Raw genomic sequence first — 19,411 nt, 5'->3', positions numbered from 1 at the left:
CACAAAATTAAGGAGCTGACTGCAATACAGACCAGAGGAAGCTGTAGTTTTTCCACTCACCCTCTTTTCACACTCTTTTTATGCCTCAACCCATTATCATTTAATCATAGATAAGTGCTTGACCCTGTGTTTTCTCAAGATTAAGTTGATCAACCATTAGAAGAAAGTACTTTACAATATAAAACCATACAATACAGAATAAAATACATACAGAAACACACACACACAGTCACACAAATAGACCAGTTCCCCTCAGGTAGCGGGCATGTGCTGTGTATTCATACCATGCAGATGAGACTTGATGCCCTCTGACCCTCACTCGACCACCAGCTTCCCTCCCGTCTCCCATGTTTTCCCTGCTCCTCTTTCTCTGGCTCTCCTCATCTCCTTCCTAAACCTTCCTTCCTGTTTCACACCTCCCCTAATTTCTTCATTAGGTTTTGCTTCATATGACCTTTGTTTCCAGTTCAGTGAATGAGTGAATAATTGTTCCAAGAGCTGCCTGATGTGTTGCCGCATTGAGCTCTTCTGCTGCCATATTGTCCAGCTAGAGCCTCATAGAGAGCTCATACAAATTAAGTAGCAGTTCTTACAGTGCCATTTTAGTAGCTGCAGGAATAGAGCTAATCTCTAATATTATGCCAAGACATGAAATGCATTTTTCTTCATTAGGCTTTCCAAGTGTTTCAGAAAAGGTTATGACATCAGAGCTGATGATTTCTATGTGCATCCAACTGCTGGAGTCAGCAATGCTTGATTTATGCTTTCTGTGCAGGCAGATGTGCATTAGCTGGATTTCAACACAGATGTTTGATTCATCTACACTGACATGCCAGGGATTATGGGGACCGTAGGCTAATGTCCAATATCCTTTAATTGAGAACACAAGAGTGTTCCGAATTGTAGGATACTGGACATTAGCCTACATTTTTTAGTTAGAATATAGATCTCTGTGCCAGAGAGTCTCAGCTGAGTCATCTTCCACTCACCTTCCAGGCTCCACAGTGGCTAATCTGTTTGAGAGAACTTCCATGAAATCAGACCTGATCTCCACTGATTAGATTTGCTTCACTTAATGCTTTATAACGGGTCTGTGCAGTGTGTGAGTTTGCATACTAAGATGCTGAAAATCATCCTCATCCTTTATTGGACTGATGCCTTAGGAATGAAGTCTGCATTATCCGAGCTGTGGCCGACTGTGCATAGAAACATGATATTTGCAATAAATATCACATTAACAAGCCAGCACTGAAATGGCTTGGAATGAGAAATATAACACATGCTAATCCAAACAAAGTTTGTTAGGTCTAGACAGTATGCTTAATTATAGTTCATAATATGCCTACAGAACACTTCGCTGATCGACAAATGTGTTTTTAAATATTCCGGATCTCAAAGAGCTTAAGATGTCTGAAAAAGTTTGAGAGACATGATTGAAAGCTGGAAAGTCAACATTCGAACATTTCACCCAATGAGGTGAATCAGACAGCACTTAATTCACACTGTTATCACTTTGCCTTTTCCCTCCGTCTCTGTCTACCTGTAGAGAGATGCAGAGAGTCAGTGAGACTCTCAGAAAAACTATCCTGACCTTCAAGGCTGTGTGTGGTGCTGGGAGGAGAGAGAGATATCTGGGCCAAACTCCGTCACTCTGACTGTCAGAGATAACACTTCACAACAGCAGCTTAGTCAAATGAGAGAAGGCTGGAAAGAAAGGAGGAAGAAATACTGCCCTCTGAAGAATAAAGAGCATGGAGTAATTAACTTTAGCTTCAGCCCCATGGTCAATAATACTGTTTTCTGGTCAACTTCCTGTTTGTCTGATTGGAAGAACTGTGGCCTACTTCTCCTTTAAGACCAATTTCACCTCAGCTAACTTCTTCCTTCATCTCCTTTATTCCCGTTTAACCTCCTCTGTGCTTTCGACCATAGCCACTTATCCTTCCACTGAACTCCAAATCAAGTCACCACAATGCTTGTTCTGTGGTGTGCCGCCCCAAATGTGTGTATGTCTTGTATGCTTTGCAGTCAGCTGGGACGTGTACATGTGGGCTCATACAACATGCGGGAACTATCGCTTTCTTCTTCTGTTTTACAGGAAATACTGCCATGGACAAAACAATAAGTCTGTGTAACAACAAACATGGCCCACTTCATGTGGTTCTCAGAAACTTAGGAAGTTAGCCTATTAGCATACTTCCATCAGCCGACTATCTCACTCATCTGCGTCTCGTTCAAGGACTCACTTGGGTAATTGCCACACAGCAAAAAGTTTTCTGTCTTTTGTACCAACTTAGTCATGTAGTTACTTCAATTTACCGTGGGCATCCAGACAGACCTCTTTATTGGGCTGTTTTTCAGGGGTCAGACTGGGCCCCTTACTTCCAGTGCAGGGAAATCTTGATGCTTCAGCATACCAAGACATTTTAAACAATGCTATGCTTCCAACTTTGTGTCAACAGTTTGGTGAAGGCCCTTTTCTTTTCCAGCATGACCGTGCCCCAGTGCACAATGCAAATCCCATAAAGATGCGGTTTAGATGAATTTGATCTGGAAGAACTGCACGGAGCCCTGACCTCAACCCCACTGAACACCTTTGGGATGAACTAGAACAGAGATTATGAGACAGGCCTTTTCATCCAACATCAGTGCCTGACCTCCCAATCAGTACAAGATTGCAACATGACAGATAGGAAGTTGTGTCATCTTAACCAAATCTGTAGTATTTTGAGTATCATAGGATTGATTTCTATTGCTTTGTCTTGCACTTTATTCAGATTATGTAATCAATTAACCAAGCAAGTCCAGTCACCTCTTGCTGTACACATGCTATGTGGTGACTTTAAATAATGCACCGCAAATGTTCCAGCAGCTTCTCTCCAGTAAGTTAAACATTTGATAGACACTGGTTTCCATTCAGAAATTGATATACATTGCATTCAATCTCTCCTATACAGAAGTGCACACTGTCACATTTTGCTGTGTGTTTTCTCTACACAATATTGAGCTTTTAAAGATGTTTGACTATTAAATCTACACAGGCAGAGAATATATTTTCTTTTCTTAAATACTGCTTGAAGTTTTGTCATGCTGCATGTATTTTTCTTCAATTCCTGCTACCTTTATTGTTCTCAGAATTTCCCTCTCTCCCATATTTTTCCCTCCCTCCATCTCCCATCCACCCCCTTTTCGGGTGTTGTGTGTTTTCCGTCTGGTCCCCGGGATCATCTCACACCCCATCTGGCCTCTTGCTTTTACGCTCTCCTTCTCAAGCATTTACTTGGCTGCTGGTAATACACCCATCACACATCTCTTTTTCTTCCTCTGTCTCTCTCTGTCTGCCTCCCTCACACACACTCACTCACACACACACACACACAAGACAGAGATATTAACACTTCTCAGAATGTGTTGAATATGTGATTCTCTCTCATCGTATCGTTTTCTCGTTTTCCCTACTCTCCGCCGGTGTAGTGTATTTTTTGGAGCTGCTTAGCTTGCAGTCTGGCAGTATAAATACCACACAATGGATTGGGAGCTACAGTAGTTCCTCATCCTGCCTCCGGTCCTCCCTGGCTGGCAGTCTAGCCCAGTGAGTGTGCATTCTTAATGCTCCCTTGGCCTCGATGAGAGAGATGATTGGTAGAATTAATTGTGGCTGGAGGCTCGAATGGGAATAAGTGGGAGATGGAGCACTGGAGGGGGGTTATCTGGCTGGTTTTAGTGTTGTGTTTCTATCCTTAAAGCCTGGCATAAGAGGATGTTGAAGTTGTTTTTATGCACTCACTCCTTTTGTCTCTCTAGATTAATATTAGCCCACGGTTAACTCAATTCTATTTTCTTTTATAGCTCAGTTTGTCCCTCTCGTCATTTGTGATTTACACCTGTGTGCTTGGAGGGAAGCAGATAAGCAAGGCTAATACAGCGACAATCATAATGTAATGGCCTCCCCTGCTCCCCCGACAGTAATGCTATCAGAACATAGTTTATATCCTGCAGTGAGGTGTCATTAAACAAGATAAATGGAACTCAAAAATGGGGATATTCAATTTGCGCGCGCTTCTGGGTGGACTTGTTTCTACCTGTTTGTTTTAGAGGATTGTGAAGAGATAGATGCTGTGTCCTCTCCTGTCTCTGTGGGCTTCAAAGTAATGGCAGATGATATCTGAGCTCCTAACACACAGGAAACCATTGCTCCTCTTCTCAGAGCCTTTTCACCGTTCTTGTCCCTCCCTATTTAACGGCAATAGATTTTCAGCTTGACGCAGGTAGAACTGAATTGAAACTGTGTTCTGGAAGGCTACATGACATGTATGTGTTTAGGTCAGTTGCTGTTGTGCTCTCATCATCAGCACATTGGAGGGTCTCCATGAAGGATTTATGTGCTGGTTTTATGGGGTCTCGTCATAGAATGCCTGTATAGGAATATAAGAAGTTGGGGGTGGTGTGTGTGTGTATGTGAAGGGTTTTGGGGGTTAGAGTAGTTGGGTTGTGGGGAAGCTGTCTCATCATTTATTTATACAATCTACAGAAGAAGGGGTTAGCAGAGAGAGGGGGCTGCCTTCTACGAGCCACCCTGGGAATACTGTAGGTCAAGAGTTGTTTTTCTAGCTACCAGCACAATTCTTTGTCTGAGTGAGCCAATGAATTAGCATGCTATGCTGCACTGGATCTGCTCTCCTCATAGCATGTTGTAAACAAGTACATCTCGCTATCTTGCAAAACCTCTTGACACCCTTCATTCATCGCCTGTTTAGACGATTTGTTGTTATTGCTGTGAAACAAGAAACAAGAAGTAAATATGGCCGAGATCATTAGTAGCTGTGCTGACGCAAAATTAATCGCCATTAATTCATTTATTCTGTGAACTAACAAACATTGCTGGCTTTACAAACTAATTGTCATATATTTTATTAAATTGGATGCATACCCGTAGTTTTTCATTCATTTCTATTTTTTTAACCAGTTGTCAGACAAAATTCATCAACACCAAAACATGACTTTGGACTAACTAATGGGTTATTATTTTTATAATTGGATCGCAATTTATTAACTAATGTATAATTTAGAATTTAATATGTGTCTAAATTAAATACAAATTGCATACAATTATCTTCAAGTTGTGATATATTCTGTGTGCCCAACAGTCAACAAACCCAAATAGGAAATTTATAGTGACACAAAATGGACAAAATAAGTGAATTCTCATGTTTGGTATTTGTACTTGATCAGTATATGTATTAATCAGATAATTGATTTATTATCTAGTTTGGTGGCAAAGAAACAAATGTGACCTCACTACTGCTGATGCTTATTTTATGGTTTATGGTTGTAATTTATATTCATTAAGTTATATTCCTAAATGTAGTAAAACCACATATTGATTTTCCTGTAACTTTAGCTAAATTGCATCCTACATCTACACAGTAGTTATGTCACTTGAAGCAAAATGCATCCTTTCAGCTGATGTTCATTCTTTGCACTGATTGGTCACTTTAATAAACATCATAGTAACTAAATACAAATATCTAAATATACATCCATTTAGTCCTTTGAAGACAAAAGGGAAGATCGCTCATGGTTGACACTTGAAGCATCAATCAAGTATTTTACAAAACACAGAGTTTAAACACACATACAAAGCTTAGGAACATATTGCCTGTGAGGGACCAGAATGGTCTCCCCGAATAAAGGGATCTAGGCGAGTTTGGATTCAGGTGAAAGAGATTTGAAACAGGAGGCAGCGAAGCTTCAGGTGCCAGGAAACAAAAAGCTTTTATTTTCCCGAAACACAAATACTCTAAATACAGTCTTAGAGGAGGCAGAATACAAGAACAAGATGGCAATAGCATAACCTCACAGCAAGTGAGCCTTTCAGAAGCTGAATGAGGCTCCCTTAAATAGGGCTGATGGTTGAACCCAATTGGATCAAACCAATATCAAGGGGATAACCAAAATCATAACGGTCCATACAATATTATAAATCATAATTTATCAACACCAAAGTAAACAATGCACCATATAATGTACCCACACACCATGTACTCACATGTCACACAATAACTTTGTACAAATACTTCATAACCAACACAATAAAGAAATACAAACACCCCTGAGTGCAGTGGGACTCGCCCCCTTGTCCCGCGCTCAATAAAGCCCGCCACTGCAGCGGCGCGCTTCCGTAGAGGAGCGGTGGAGCCGGACCGGGAGGGCAGGTGAGTACGTGTACGTGAGTGTAGGAAGGACCAGAGTCTTTACAAACGGTCAGAGGAAGAGTGAGACGAGTAGTGGGTACCTCACTACACCCATGGATGCTAGACCGGGGAAAAACTGTCACGGGTGAGTTGTGGTTGTGGTGAGCAAGGGACGCGGCGGGCCGTGTTTCCGGCGCCGAAGCGTCCATGGCGCACGCCACGCCTAACATGTCACCAAGCACTTAAAATATGTACACGCTGTTCAAGAGTCCATCTCTCCGTATGTGTGTGTGTGTGTGTGTGTGTATGCGCACCCGCGTGTACATGTGCCACAAAGTTCAAATTGTCTTTCTTCTCCGACGTCATCACAAAGTGTCCGTCGCGGGAGACAGTGAGAAGGGGGGTGCTCACCTTCTAACATTGCCACAAAGCCCTACAGGGACATTACTCTACTGGGTAGCTTCATCATCATCATCATCATCATCTGTTTGGCTTAGTCACACACACACCAGATGCTAAGGCAATCATCCATTGCTGCAGAAGACAGAAAAATAAAATAGAATTAACATCTTGAAATGATATTTTACCAGTAAAACAGTGTTGTTGCATTTTAAAATAAACACAGTGCAAATGTTTCGGGATGGTTCATACTCTGTCCAGAGAGTCAGCAAAAATAATGATTGTTGAATTAGATTTTTCTCGTTTGCGTGTGTACATTTTTGGAGCTGAACTTATCTGCAGGAGAAAACTAAGATTTTTCTATCCTGTCACTTTGTTCAAGCTCTCATTTCCCATGAAGTCCAAACTTTTATCTACTTTGAAACCCCTTCAGTGAACACTGTTGGACTCCAGAAAGCTTTCTCCATTATCATCCACCCAGACTTGTGATAATGAGAAGCCATACTGTGGAGCTGAAAGAGAGGCTGTCAGATTTACATGAACCCCAACACCATAGATTAAATTAAAGATACAGTAAATGCCTTAGCGGTTGCGTGAATTCGGGATGTTTCCGTAATTAGGTTTCATTGCATTTGCACAGCAGTACAGTTCATCGGAGGAGGCAGGTAAAGAGTTGAGACAACGTAATTATGAGATGCTAATGACGCTCATTTGTGCTAACGCTGGTTGTAGATAAAGTGTGAGGTGGGTTGAGATATGACAGACAGAATCGACCTTTGTTCTGACACATCACATGACATAAATATAAATACGCACACACACACACACATTTCCACTGATGTGTTCAGTAGTGCATAAGGTCAGTAGGAAACAAAGAGACGGGGGTGCAAGGTAATTTCATAACCCCTGCTATACCTGCAAAGTGCCGTCACATCTGCACTTTCATCCACAGCAGTTCCACACCACCAACACACTCACTCTGTTAGTCACTATCCAAGTGAGAAGAGAAGCTCAGCAGAGAGCTGTTAAAGAGGAGAAATATTACTTGTTGACATGTCATTTTCTGTCCTGAAATTAGAGCTAATGTTGGTAACATTTCCTTGTATTGTCCTGAAATTCTTCCACATGGCATTTCTAAAAAGAAATGTTTTTTTTTCCTCAGTTAAGTGACATCAGGTGGTTCAGATAGTTTAAACAGTGTACCACTGTGCAAAATGCTCCCCACAGCAGGAAAGTCCTCCTTGTGCAAACAGGTGGATTATGTCAGTAGTTAACAAGCTTTTTCTTATTAAGATTTGAGATTTTGAATTTGTTGCCTAATTGACAATACATTTTTGGGCATATTTGATTCATTTTAAAGCTAGGTTTGATGTAGGAAGCCACCGATGTTAAACTATCCATAGGTCACAAACTGCTTCTCATTTTTTCCCTGCTGTTACTCTGTGTCTCTATCCTTTAGTGCTCCTTCATACAAAGTGTTCATTAGCTGTGTAACCTTTTGCTTTGAATTATAGTACAGCTCTGTTTCCTGCTTGCCTGCGGGTCTAACTACACATCGGATCATCAGTCTTTCTGTTAGGCACAATGACTGAGAACTTGGCCAGTCCACGTTCTCAGTCATTCATCCTGCCCTTTGGTCAGCGATTCAGGCCCACGTACCTCTGCGGAGACAGTCATCCATCCGTCTACAGCAGCAGCCAGCCTGTCTTTCTGTCAGCTGCATGGGTGTAGGGCTGAAAGAATTGTGACTGCTGCTGAACTGTGCAATTGTGTAGAAATACGGCAGATTGGAGACCGTGTGCTTCCTTTTCTGCCTCTCTCTCGTTCTTTATTGTCAGTCCACATTTCATTTACTTTCACTTTCTCTCCTCTTTCAGCAGTTACATTTTCTCTTCTTCTTCTCTCACTCTTTATTAAGTTTATCTTTTTGACATTCTTCCTCTCCCTCTTCTTCCTGTCCTTACTTTTGCATCATATGTTGTTTCCTTTTTCTTTGTCTGTCCATCCTCATAAAAAGTCACTTTTGATGCCAAGTGGAAGTTTGTTCTTGTTTACATACTACAGCTATAATACAACCCCATTTTTCAGTTGTCTTCATTACCGTAATGGCCTTGTTTTGGATGTTAAATGAGCACTTCTTGATATCCGTAGAAATTGAGTGAACACAGAGTGAAGGTTGTTTTGCACGAGGCCTCCATCTGCAGCTCCTTCTACGGTCAACTTTAGACTATGCAGTCCTTTCATCCGCAGAATGCTGTTTAATTAACTTACAATTGATTATCCAAACAGGTGTGGAGGCAGTTTCTCATTTATTTTCCTTGTAAAGCTGTTGGATTTTAAAGCTGCTGTTTTTCCCACCTTTTCATCACACTTGCTGTAATGTGTAGGTACAGTATGTGTGAGTGAGCAGTGATATTGACAGGCTGTTGCTTGGGGCATCTCTTTATTATTACTGTAGGAAACCTCTTTGTGTACCGTTTGCAGCAGAGCCTCACTTTATATTATAGCAGATGCTCACAATGTGCTATCACTATTGGATCTGATATTATATGTACTTTATCCCAGCAAAAGTCACATCTCCCTTTGTTCTGCTTGGAATGAACATTGTCTTTCGACATTTAGATATTGGTAACACACCAGGTCTGAGAAATGAGAAGGTCAGCTGTTCCTGGAAAGAATATATGAGTCACACTGCAGATTAATTGTTTGATAACAGATAAAGTCTATGTGATCTTGTATGAAACCCGGTTGTCACGTTGTTTTATTGTTGCTTTGGCAAAATGTAAGTTTAAGAGATTCACCATGAGTCTGTGCGCGTACAGTCTGTGGGCTCGTCTGTCAGGTGTCAGGTAGCCTGCTGTGAATGAGGCAGAGGACTCCATGAGACTGGGTATCGATGCTGATTGAATTGGCCGGTCCTGAAAAAGGCACGCAGAGTTTTGTCAGACTGAAGCGAGACGGAAGGAAGCTGCTGATCTAATTCTAACACTGAATGAACGTCTGTTGGGCTCAGTACAGACGAACAAACAGAAACGCACCTGCAGGAATAAGGGTTTGGAAGACTGGCTGAGCTCTGTAGCTCTGCAACTGTGCAGTCCCCTTGTTTTTGCTTGTAATTAGGCAACAGCATGCAGAGTTATGGGATTTGTTTTGGGTAGTAGCATGTTTTATGTAAATACTGACACAAGCTGCTCCTTCACTCACACATCAAGACATTTTCCATTCAACCACAAACTAAGATCATGTGACAGTTATTTGAAGAGTAGGTGTCTTCCCTATTATCACCTAACAGGGTGTATAATCACATGTAAGTGTGTGGGGGATTTTCTTGTCTATGAACTCATCACTTCTGCTTTGGCTCTGCGTTACGTGAACTGGCGTATGTTCGGTGTTCTTGTTACCATCTTTCAGAAAAAGTTCTGACATGTTTCATCTTTCAGTGCTCTTTACCTCAATACAAATGGTGTCATTGCTTATCAGCCCTGAGGTGTGCATAATCAAATATCCACACTGGATGAAGATTATACAAGTGCAACAGTGCGTTTTGAATTTACATATTTGTTGGGAAGCAGATAATCACCACATTTTTGTTCTTTTCTCCCTCTTCTCCAGTCACAGATGAAGACACTGTGAAGAGATACTACGCTAAGTTTGAGGAAAGGTTTTTCCAGACCTGCGAGAAGGAGCTCCTGAAAATCAACACATTTTATTCAGGTATTTATTTACTTCAGTTACACCTGAGGTCCTGAGCATATGAAATCACACCAAATAATGAAAGCAATTTCAGATCAGTTGTGAGATTTCTGGTAGTCAGAAGAACTACTGAATTGACTTTATTAATGAATCATTTGTGCCAGTATGAAGCAACATCACCACTGCTCTATACCGTTACTGCTCTGCACTAAACCTTCCTGATGTCCAATTAATACAGCAATATTACATGTGGTGTATGTTAATATCTTTTGGAGGTTATTTACTCAGCACTAAGCTGTCCGTTTCTGTCCCAAATGACATTGCCTTGTCTAATCTTGGTCATTTGATTGAAGTAGTCAGTGGTCGTCATGTTTAGGTCAACAGGCCTGCTTGTGTGTATTTCAGGGAGCGAGGGTGAGTATAGGTGCTCCATGTAACACGAGATGGAAGCCATAATATATTTTGGTATTCTGGTACCACAAGGTTGCCTTCTGCTTTTGAACTTGAGCTCAGGGGGAAGTGGCAGGACGTATCCAGAGAGGGTCAGCGCTTCCTCTACAGGCGGTTTGTGAAACTGCAGGTCAGCTGAGGGCCAAGGTTGATTGGCAAGATTGTTCCAGCTCATGATGATGGTAAATAACTGGAGGTCGGATGGCTCGAGCAGCTAACAAATAAAATATAAATAATGGCAGTGCTTCATAGCAGGATTTGGATTGAGGTGGAAATGAGGTACTGAAGAAATGTGAAACCTCTTGAGTTTGGATTTCCTCTAATGATGGTGTATGTCTTGATTAGTGACATGTCAGATGCTCATCTTTTATTTTGTATATATGTATAAGGTATGTGTTACTTTGTGCTTATAAGAATAGAAAGATGATAGAATAGAACAAAAGAAACACTTAGTTGTCTTTTCTGATATTGTTGCTGCTTGTGACATGTTTGAGTCTGTTCACATCAGTATTACAGTCAGCCTCCTCAGCAGACCCGAGGTGTGAGGTTAGTTAAATGTTATGCATGAAAACATGAAGGCCTGCTTCCTGCTCTCAGGCATCTTGTTTATTCTCCACACACAGGAAGGTGAAGCAAGAAATTTCCAAGTTGTGTCCAACACGCAGCTTTATTTGATGCCAGCCAGTTACTCTGTGTGTCTGTGTGTGTGTGTGTGTAGTGTGTAGTTGTTTGAAAAGGCTGGTTAGGCTGAGTGAGAGAGAGAGTCCGGTGGATGCATGGAGATAAATCGTGTGCTGACTTTACATAAGACGCCTGCCTCCACACAGCTCTTTCCCTCTCTGTCTTCCCCTGAAAGGGGTCCATGACCTCTCAAAGCCATTCTGCTGCATCGCGCTGAAACCCAGACTGTTCGACAACTCTTTCATCTTGATGGGTTAAAGACATTTTTGCAGACTGCTGTTTTAGCAGGATATCCTTTCACCTTGGATACCCTGGATATACCTAACAGGAACATTTCATGCTTTCACCCTGTTTTTCCTGAAAGCTAAGGATGAGGAACTTCTCTACTCCTCTGTACCCATACCGGTTGTAATCTAAACCACCAACACCTGTCTGTTTTAAGGTTCAGTAGCCTCACACAAATGAACTGTCCAGAGTGAAGTGCCGCTGCAATTCGGGACCTCAGATTTAATCTAAACCTGTCTGTAGCGTGCAGTCTGGGTCTTTCTCACGTCTCCTGCTGCTGTCGTGTGTTCATTCAAGCATTATCAGACAGACTGTACAAGTCGGTCTTAAGGATTACTGTGAGTTGTCACATTTCCTGTACTGCGATATCTGAGAGTGTGTGTGTGTGTGTGTGTGTGTGTGTTCAAGCAGCAAAACTTCATAGTCATCAGTGAGCCTTCCACATCATTGCTGCTTTTTTTCACTTTAGGACAGAAGAATGTGTGCTGGAGCCTCAGAAAGCTTCAAACCAAGTCAAGTTTGTTGTGCTATCAGACTGCTGTCACATACAGCACTGTTCATATTGTGACTCCCAGTTTATTCATTTAATGGTTTCCACACCAGCTGGAAGAGTTTGCTAGTCAGAGCAGACGTAGACACGACTACAAATTCACTCCTGAGTCTTGGGTCACAAACTGGCCATGTTGCCTGTATGACAGTGACACATTTGATTTCATTAGAACATAGTTCTTGTAGCCTATGTGAAGGTGAGAGTTGTTGCTATCCATAGACTGCCAGGTGAATAAAATTAGCAAGTCAAACTGCCAGCAAGTATGTACTTCTATTTTTAGCAGACTGTTCCTAATAACGGAAAGAAGAGGAGAAAGAGGGAAGGACAAAGTAAAGGTACGAGAAAAGTGGCCTTCGTTGTTCAGTCACTGAACGTGGTATGACTTTTTATCAGTAAAAAAAATGCATATAGCAGCAGAGAAATGGGAGCTATTCTGTGTTTTTAAGTAGGTAGAAAAAAACTTAATGAAATGCCAGTTGCTGCCCAGGCCCTGTGTGACTCCCTCCAATCTTCTCTCTCTCCCTCTCTGGGTAAATTAACCTATCTCTGACCCAGATAATGGTTCCTCCCTCTGCACCATTTACATGTCAACTCAACCTAATAGTCTCAGTGCTTCTGCTTCCTGGATCAGACAGCAGGAGAACAGAGGGCACAGGGTGTATTAAAGGGTTTTTTGTAGTTGTCACTTTGTCCTTGTTTTCTGTCAAGATCACTGATGTCAAGCTGAAGCAGATAGTTGACTCTTAACAGTCGTTTGTTAGGCAAAACTTAAATTAATTCATCAAAACCAAAAATACATAGTAGAGCAAGACTCAGCATGAATTCTTTGGGTCAGAGCATATAAAAAAAATAACTAATTACTAAGAAGTAAGATTAGTCAGTACAGTAGAAGGTTTCAGTTGCTCGGCACAGCTTTCATGAGCACAACAGTAATAAGCAATCATAAGCCATGCAAAAACCTAAAACCTCCTTTTAATTCTTTTCTTGCCTTCCCTTCTGTAGAAAAGCTTGCCGAAGCACAGCGACGTTTTGCCACGCTGCAGAATGAGCTGCAGTCGTCACTGGACGCTCAGCGTGAGAGCAACGCTCCGCCTGGCCTGCGGAAACGCAAGACCATGTTCCACCTGTCGCAGGAGGAGCGCTGCAAACACCACAACATCAAGGACCTGAAGCTAGCCTTCAGCGAGTTCTACCTCAGCCTCATCCTGCTCCAGAACTACCAGGTTTCAGCATGCACACTCACACACTCTCAGACACACCTGCTGTCAAGATTGACAAGAATACAAATTTCCTATTATTATACTTTATGTTATCGCAACATTTTCCTGGTTGCTGTCCACAGAACCTGAACTTCACTGGTTTCCGTAAAATCCTGAAGAAACATGACAAGATCCTGGATACTTCTCGCGGAGCCGACTGGCGTGTGGTTCACGTGGAGGTGGCGCCATTCTACACCTGCAAGAAGATCATGCAGCTCATCTCGGAGACAGAGGTGTCTGCTTGCATATACACAGACACACATGTCAGCACAGCAACACAAAGACGTTGGTGGAAAACAAAACCTGAAATCATTGTGATTTGTGTGTGTGTGTGTGTGTGTGTAGACCCTTGTCACCAATGAACTGGAGGGAGGCGATCGTCAGAAGGCCATGAAGAGGTTGAGAGTTCCTCCACTGGGGGCAGCTCAGGTCAGATGTACAGCTGTTCACACTGCAAAGCCTTTGGACTATTAATCTCTCAAGCAAACTAACGCCTTCTTTCAACCTGCTTTTACAGGCTGCAAATGAGGAAGCGTGACAGTTTTACGATTTTTCTTTTCAGTTCGTGTCATTTGATCCATTTTCAAATGAAGTAGGAAGGCTGCAAACTAAATAAAATAGCTAAAATAATAATAAAACAGTCTTTCCCCTAAAGTCGTCTCCCCTACGAATAACCTTTTTGCTCTACATCATTAATCTACCTGGATACAGATTTGCTGTCTGCTGTCTCATTCCATTAATCTTACTGTAATGTTGGTTCTATGATGTTTTGTTGGTAATGAACAAAGATTATAAACAAAAGGTGAGAGGTTCGTTATGAGGGAAATGGAGAGAGGAAGGAAGATGGGAAGTTGAAGCAAGAGAAACCATGAGAGCCTCCAGTATTGATTTTATAAGTGCCCTTCCACTGTCCAGCGGACAGGATATCTTTCAGGAACGATCCAGGCTTGTAGCACTTTACCCCCCCATGTTATATCTGCCATTATTCCTGCATTAATTAATGCCATGTCTGACTTGAATTGTAGTATGTGACTATTGATCTCTCTAGTTCCCCTGCAGGCATGTCTGTATTAAACATACTCAAGCAGATAAAAGGAGTCAAAGAGGCTTTATTTGGAGACATGTTAAATAAGTTGTAGTTGCATGAAGTTTTGTGTTATTTTAATTGGGAAAATGATTTGATTGTCTTGCATATTCAGCTTTTGTGAACTGTGAATAATTATTAATTGTTGATAGTAGGATTATTCATGTTTTTTTCTGTTTTCCTCTGCACGTTCAGCCTGCTTTGGCCTGGACAACCTTTCGTGTTGGTCTCTACTGTGGCTTCTTTATAATTCTGGCCATCTCCTTCGTTCTCTCTGGTAAGTGACGTAAACATTCAGATTCATGCATTTTTCATATCCTGTTGAGCTCTGCACCATTTGTAATGTGTCACATTATAAGATAACCAGTAGTTGTGGTAGATTGTTTAAGATTAGTCCGGAGCGTGATTGGCAGGTTTTTATTGTTGTTTTCCCTCAGATTCTTGACAGAATATCCACTGTTGTTTGTCAGGTGTTGTGTTCATCCGCTTCGAGAATGTGTGGCCACTGGTGCGGATCTATCGCGGCGGTTTCCTGTTGATCCAGTTCATCTTCCTGTTAGGAATCAACACATACGGATGGAGACAGGCTGGAGTCAACCATGTCCTCATCTTCGAGATCAACCCCCGAAACAACCTCTCACACCAACACCTGTTTGAGGTAAGAATGGGGATACAAATGGAAGAAATATTTCTGTTAGTGAATGAGAATCTTCAGAAGTCTTCAGAAAATATTTTTTTTATCTGTAATGAAGAAAACTAACAGTGTTTTCAGACTGATGTGGATAATAATGGATTTTTAAAATATATGTATGTACATCCATGTCAAATAAGAAAGCAGCAGAAACAGCAGTAGAAGCAATACATACCTAATGTCCACAGGGATTTATTTATACTCTACAAAACACAACATAATTTGCACTGAATTATTCATGTTGCCTTGATAATTGCGGGTATGTGTCAAAAGTGCTTTCTTTTAATCCAAGCTTCCTTTGTGTCTCCTCCGTGTGCTGCAGATTGCTGGTTTCCTGGGTGTGTTGTGGTGTCTCAGCATCCTCTCCTGTCTCTACTCAGAGTACACCTACCTCCCCATGCAGATCAACCCGCTCATCCTCTACGGTTTCATGGTGCTCTTCCTCATCAACCCTTTCAAGACCTGCTACTACAAATCACGTTTCTGGCTCCTCAAGCTGCTGGTCAGTTTGTTCACTTATTTATTTATTTATTGGAACATTTTTTCAACTTCAGTTTCAAAGAGTTACAGTTTGAACTTTGGTGCCACCAATCGTGCTCACTGAGAGTGTCTGAAAATGTGTCCGACCACGGAGTTGGATGAATGAGCCCAACAATCAAGCTTTGTGGAGACACAAAGAGAAATGTTGACAGCCGTGAGTCAGCAGTACATCATTACAAGATGATACCTGTGATGATGTGTATTAAAGAGAATGATGGATGCACATGCACAAAATTCATACATACTCAATTTGTTTTTAGACAAAACCACGACTTTGCCATGTAAACGAACTAACCAATAACTCTTAAAACATATCGTATTTCCAAACTTTGAACCTTGAAAAATACCAAGACAAACTTATCTATATTAATACGTATATAATGTATAAAACAAATATATACAGTGTAAATATATACAGTGTCCTAAAAATATTACATTACATAAAATACAAAATTGCATTTGTGCGTATTGCAGAATTTCATACATGATCGTAAAATTCAAGACAAGTGAAGTGAAGTCAATTTAAAGGTTATGAGATTTCCTGTGTCTACATTGTCCTTAATATGTGTTATCTTGTTGTTGTTTTATAGCTGTGTATTTTACAATCATATTGTGATGCTTACACAATTTAAATATGCTGTGTGTGTGTATGTGTGTCTCTATCTCACACAATGAATGCATGTACAATTCAGATATCTATCTCAAGTCTCATGTTTACAAAACCCCCCTGTTACTCTGTTCTTTGTCTAAGCTGAGCTACAGGCCTGCAGGAGAGGGTGTATGTGTGTGTGTGTGCGTGTGTGTGTGCTGGCGGGTATAGCGAGACGTGTGGCAGAGGGTTGAGGGATAATAGAATGCAGCCTCGTCCCAGGGGAGGTGGAGGTTGTGACTGTGCAATCATTACAGGCAGAGATCTATCAGTATGCTGATGCCCTGAGCTCCTCTGTCCCTCCTCCTCTTCCTCTGGTGATCTTCCTCTCCAGTCCCCCACCCTCCCTCCTCCAGCAGGAGCAGCAGCAACAGACCCCCTCCTCATACTCTTGTCCTTTCCTCCCCACAGTCCTCAGTAGCAGACCCTCAGCCCTCCTCCACTGATAATAATCAGCCTCAGCCTTGATTGGTCCAGAGCAATCATAACAACCTGCACAGCTTAGAGCTGAAGTGAGCTGTTCTTCATGATTGTCATACATGTAGCCATATAAAATATGAAATAAGTGATGAAGAATGTTTTGAGGAGAAATTGCAGTTTTATTGAAGCAAACAATCGCTTTCTTTTCTTTTTAAACTAGCGGTGCTGCAAAATGTATCCATACCTGCCCTACTAATTTCCTCTGACAACAACAACAAAACACCAGCTAAAGGACAGAGAATTTCATTACAGGACAAACTGCAGGGATAGCACCTGGATTACTATTGTTTGCTGAAGAAATGAAAACTTAACCACATCAGTGCAGCAGGCTTAGCCTTGAGACATCCACACAGTCAGAGCGGATATGACTGAGGTGGCCAGTCAATCAATACAGACTCTGATTGACAGGTTAAGAGAAATACGTAATGACCTGATATATGTAAAAAAAAAAAAAAGAAAAGAAAAAAAAAGATCAATATTCTTTGACATTTGCAGTGGAGGGAAGGGTGAGCGGGGTTTGCCTCTGAAAGCGTGCATAGAGGGTGGCGTGCAGTCGCTCCTGAATGTCAGAAGTAGCCTGAGGGAGGGCAAGTGGAAAAGAGTCGCGCAGGGTTGTATCATTTTACAAAGCGTGTTCCCTAATCGAGGTCCTGCCAAAACTCATATCCCACATAACATGCCCATAGAAGCCAAAGCATGCCACAAAACACTGCAAGGTTGTACACCTGTGAGTAGGGACACCCAAATACACAAACACATGCACACAGACACAAAGCGTGACTCATTAGGCTGTCCTGTGGTGTCCTGATAAGGTAATCTGGAGGCTCTATCCTCTTTGTGTGTTATAGATCATTAGTTGAGGTTGTTCCCTGCTTTGCGCTTCTCTTCGGGAGAGCTGCAACAATTGCACGCTAATTAATTGCTGACTAATTCAGTCCCAGTGTTGAAAGCTCATGCAGTCAGAATTCATTGGAACATCCAAGGTCAATTTAGTAGCTGTGAGGTCAGCCAAGGTGTTTTCTGACATGCCACGTTTTTCTGTAATTGGGGGGGTGTGAATGTTCCTCTCAAGTGGTTTTATACAATATAGTGACTTCAGTGTAAGTAATTGCTGGTTTCTTCCACCCTCTCTTTTCCCACTCTTTTGTGTTGCCAGTTTCGTGTGTTCACTGCACCGTTTCACCGGGTGGAGTTCGCAGACTTCTGGCTGGCTGATCAGCTCAACTCTCTGGTGGTTGTCCTGATGGACCTGGAGTATCTCATCTGCTTCTACATCTTTGAACTGCAGTGGAGCAACAGCAAGGGCCTGCTGCCCAGGTTTGCAGGTGCGACATTAATCCATGTTCATGAGGGCTTAAATTTATCCTCTCCACCTCTGTTTGTGAGCAGAAGACAAGGAAAAGTTTTGACTCAGGTAGTAGCAATAGTTAGCCATGTCACCTTATAGCAAGAGGGTCCCAGGTTCAAATCCCGGTCTGGGCCCTTCTGTGTGGAGTTTGCATGTTCTCCCTGTGCCTGTGTGGGTTTTCTCTGGATACTCCAGCTTCTTCCCACAATCCCAAAACTTGTACATTAACTTAATTGCTACTCTACATTGCCCCTAGGTGTGAGTGTGAGAGTGTGTGGTTGTCTGTCTTTCTGTGTCAGCCCTGCGACTGACTGGCGACCAGTCCAGGGTGAACCCCTCCTCTTGCCCGTGACCCTGACGGATAAGCGATATAGAAAATGAATGAATGAATGAATTACTGCAAAATCTTTAAACAATGTTGTGATACATAAAAGCAATGTAAAGTAATGTGTGTTTATTTTTTGGGTTTTTTTTGCTTTAAGTTTTCTCATTTCTGTGTCAATATAAGTGATTGAAATGAAAATGCATGGACAATATGAAGTCCCTCTTTCTTTCCCCAACATCTCTCAGGTTTCTTCTTCACTGGTAAATCTGGTACTTTTCTGCATCCACGTTATATATGTAAAAAAACAATCAACAAATCAGCTCTATGCAAAGTGCTATACCTGGTGACAGGAAGCTGTTGAAAAGTACACTGCAAAATTTATGAAAGTTTAATGAAAATCTAGAAATTAAAGTAGATTTGAATGATGAGAGGGAGTAAGTGGTAAGTGGGAGAATGAAAACATACAGTGACATCTTAACGCAAAAAGTCCTGGAAGAAGTCAGCATTGCAGTTAGATGGTCTGGACATTAAATATATATATGCCCCTGTTTATTTTCCCTATAATCATAGTATAATATAATAGTATGGATATTAAGACACAAATCTTGTGGTTGCTGTCAGGAAACGTGATGTGAATGAGGTTTTAATTGCCGTCCATCCTCTCAGCCAACGGTGACACCTCGGCCTCCACACAGCCAATTAACACGGAGCTAATGGAACGGAAATGTTTGGCCACGCAGAGGTCGCTGTGTGACTCTCATAATGATGAGCTTCTCTGTGCGA

At 41.7% G+C, this 19,411-nt stretch overlaps 1 protein-coding gene across 2 annotated transcripts in view; it reads left to right on the top strand.

Moving 5' to 3' along the window:
* xpr1a (xenotropic and polytropic retrovirus receptor 1a) overlaps positions 1-19,411 on the top strand; it is a 65,807-nt gene that overhangs the window by 35,558 nt on the left and 10,838 nt on the right. The window contains exons 1-9 of one of the 2 annotated variants that reach the window (XM_046390627.1): positions 6,129-6,339; positions 10,206-10,307; positions 13,255-13,475; positions 13,595-13,744; positions 13,857-13,940; positions 14,791-14,872; positions 15,066-15,253; positions 15,609-15,788; positions 18,112-18,280. In XM_046390627.1, coding sequence (XP_046246583.1) covers positions 6,312-6,339; positions 10,206-10,307; positions 13,255-13,475; positions 13,595-13,744; positions 13,857-13,940; positions 14,791-14,872; positions 15,066-15,253; positions 15,609-15,788; positions 18,112-18,280 — 1,204 coding nt within the window. In that variant the 5' untranslated portion in view covers positions 6,129-6,311. Of the gene's footprint in view, positions 1-6,128; positions 6,340-10,205; positions 10,308-13,254; positions 13,476-13,594; positions 13,745-13,856; positions 13,941-14,790; positions 14,873-15,065; positions 15,254-15,608; positions 15,789-18,111; positions 18,281-19,411 lie in introns of those variants that run through there. The other variant, XM_046390626.1, reaches the window with a different exon arrangement.

This window comes from Scatophagus argus, chromosome 6 (assembly GCF_020382885.2).
Source record: "Scatophagus argus isolate fScaArg1 chromosome 6, fScaArg1.pri, whole genome shotgun sequence".
Classification (NCBI taxonomy): domain Eukaryota; kingdom Metazoa; phylum Chordata; class Actinopteri; family Scatophagidae; genus Scatophagus; species Scatophagus argus.
This window is presented reverse-complemented; position numbering and strand designations above follow the sequence as displayed.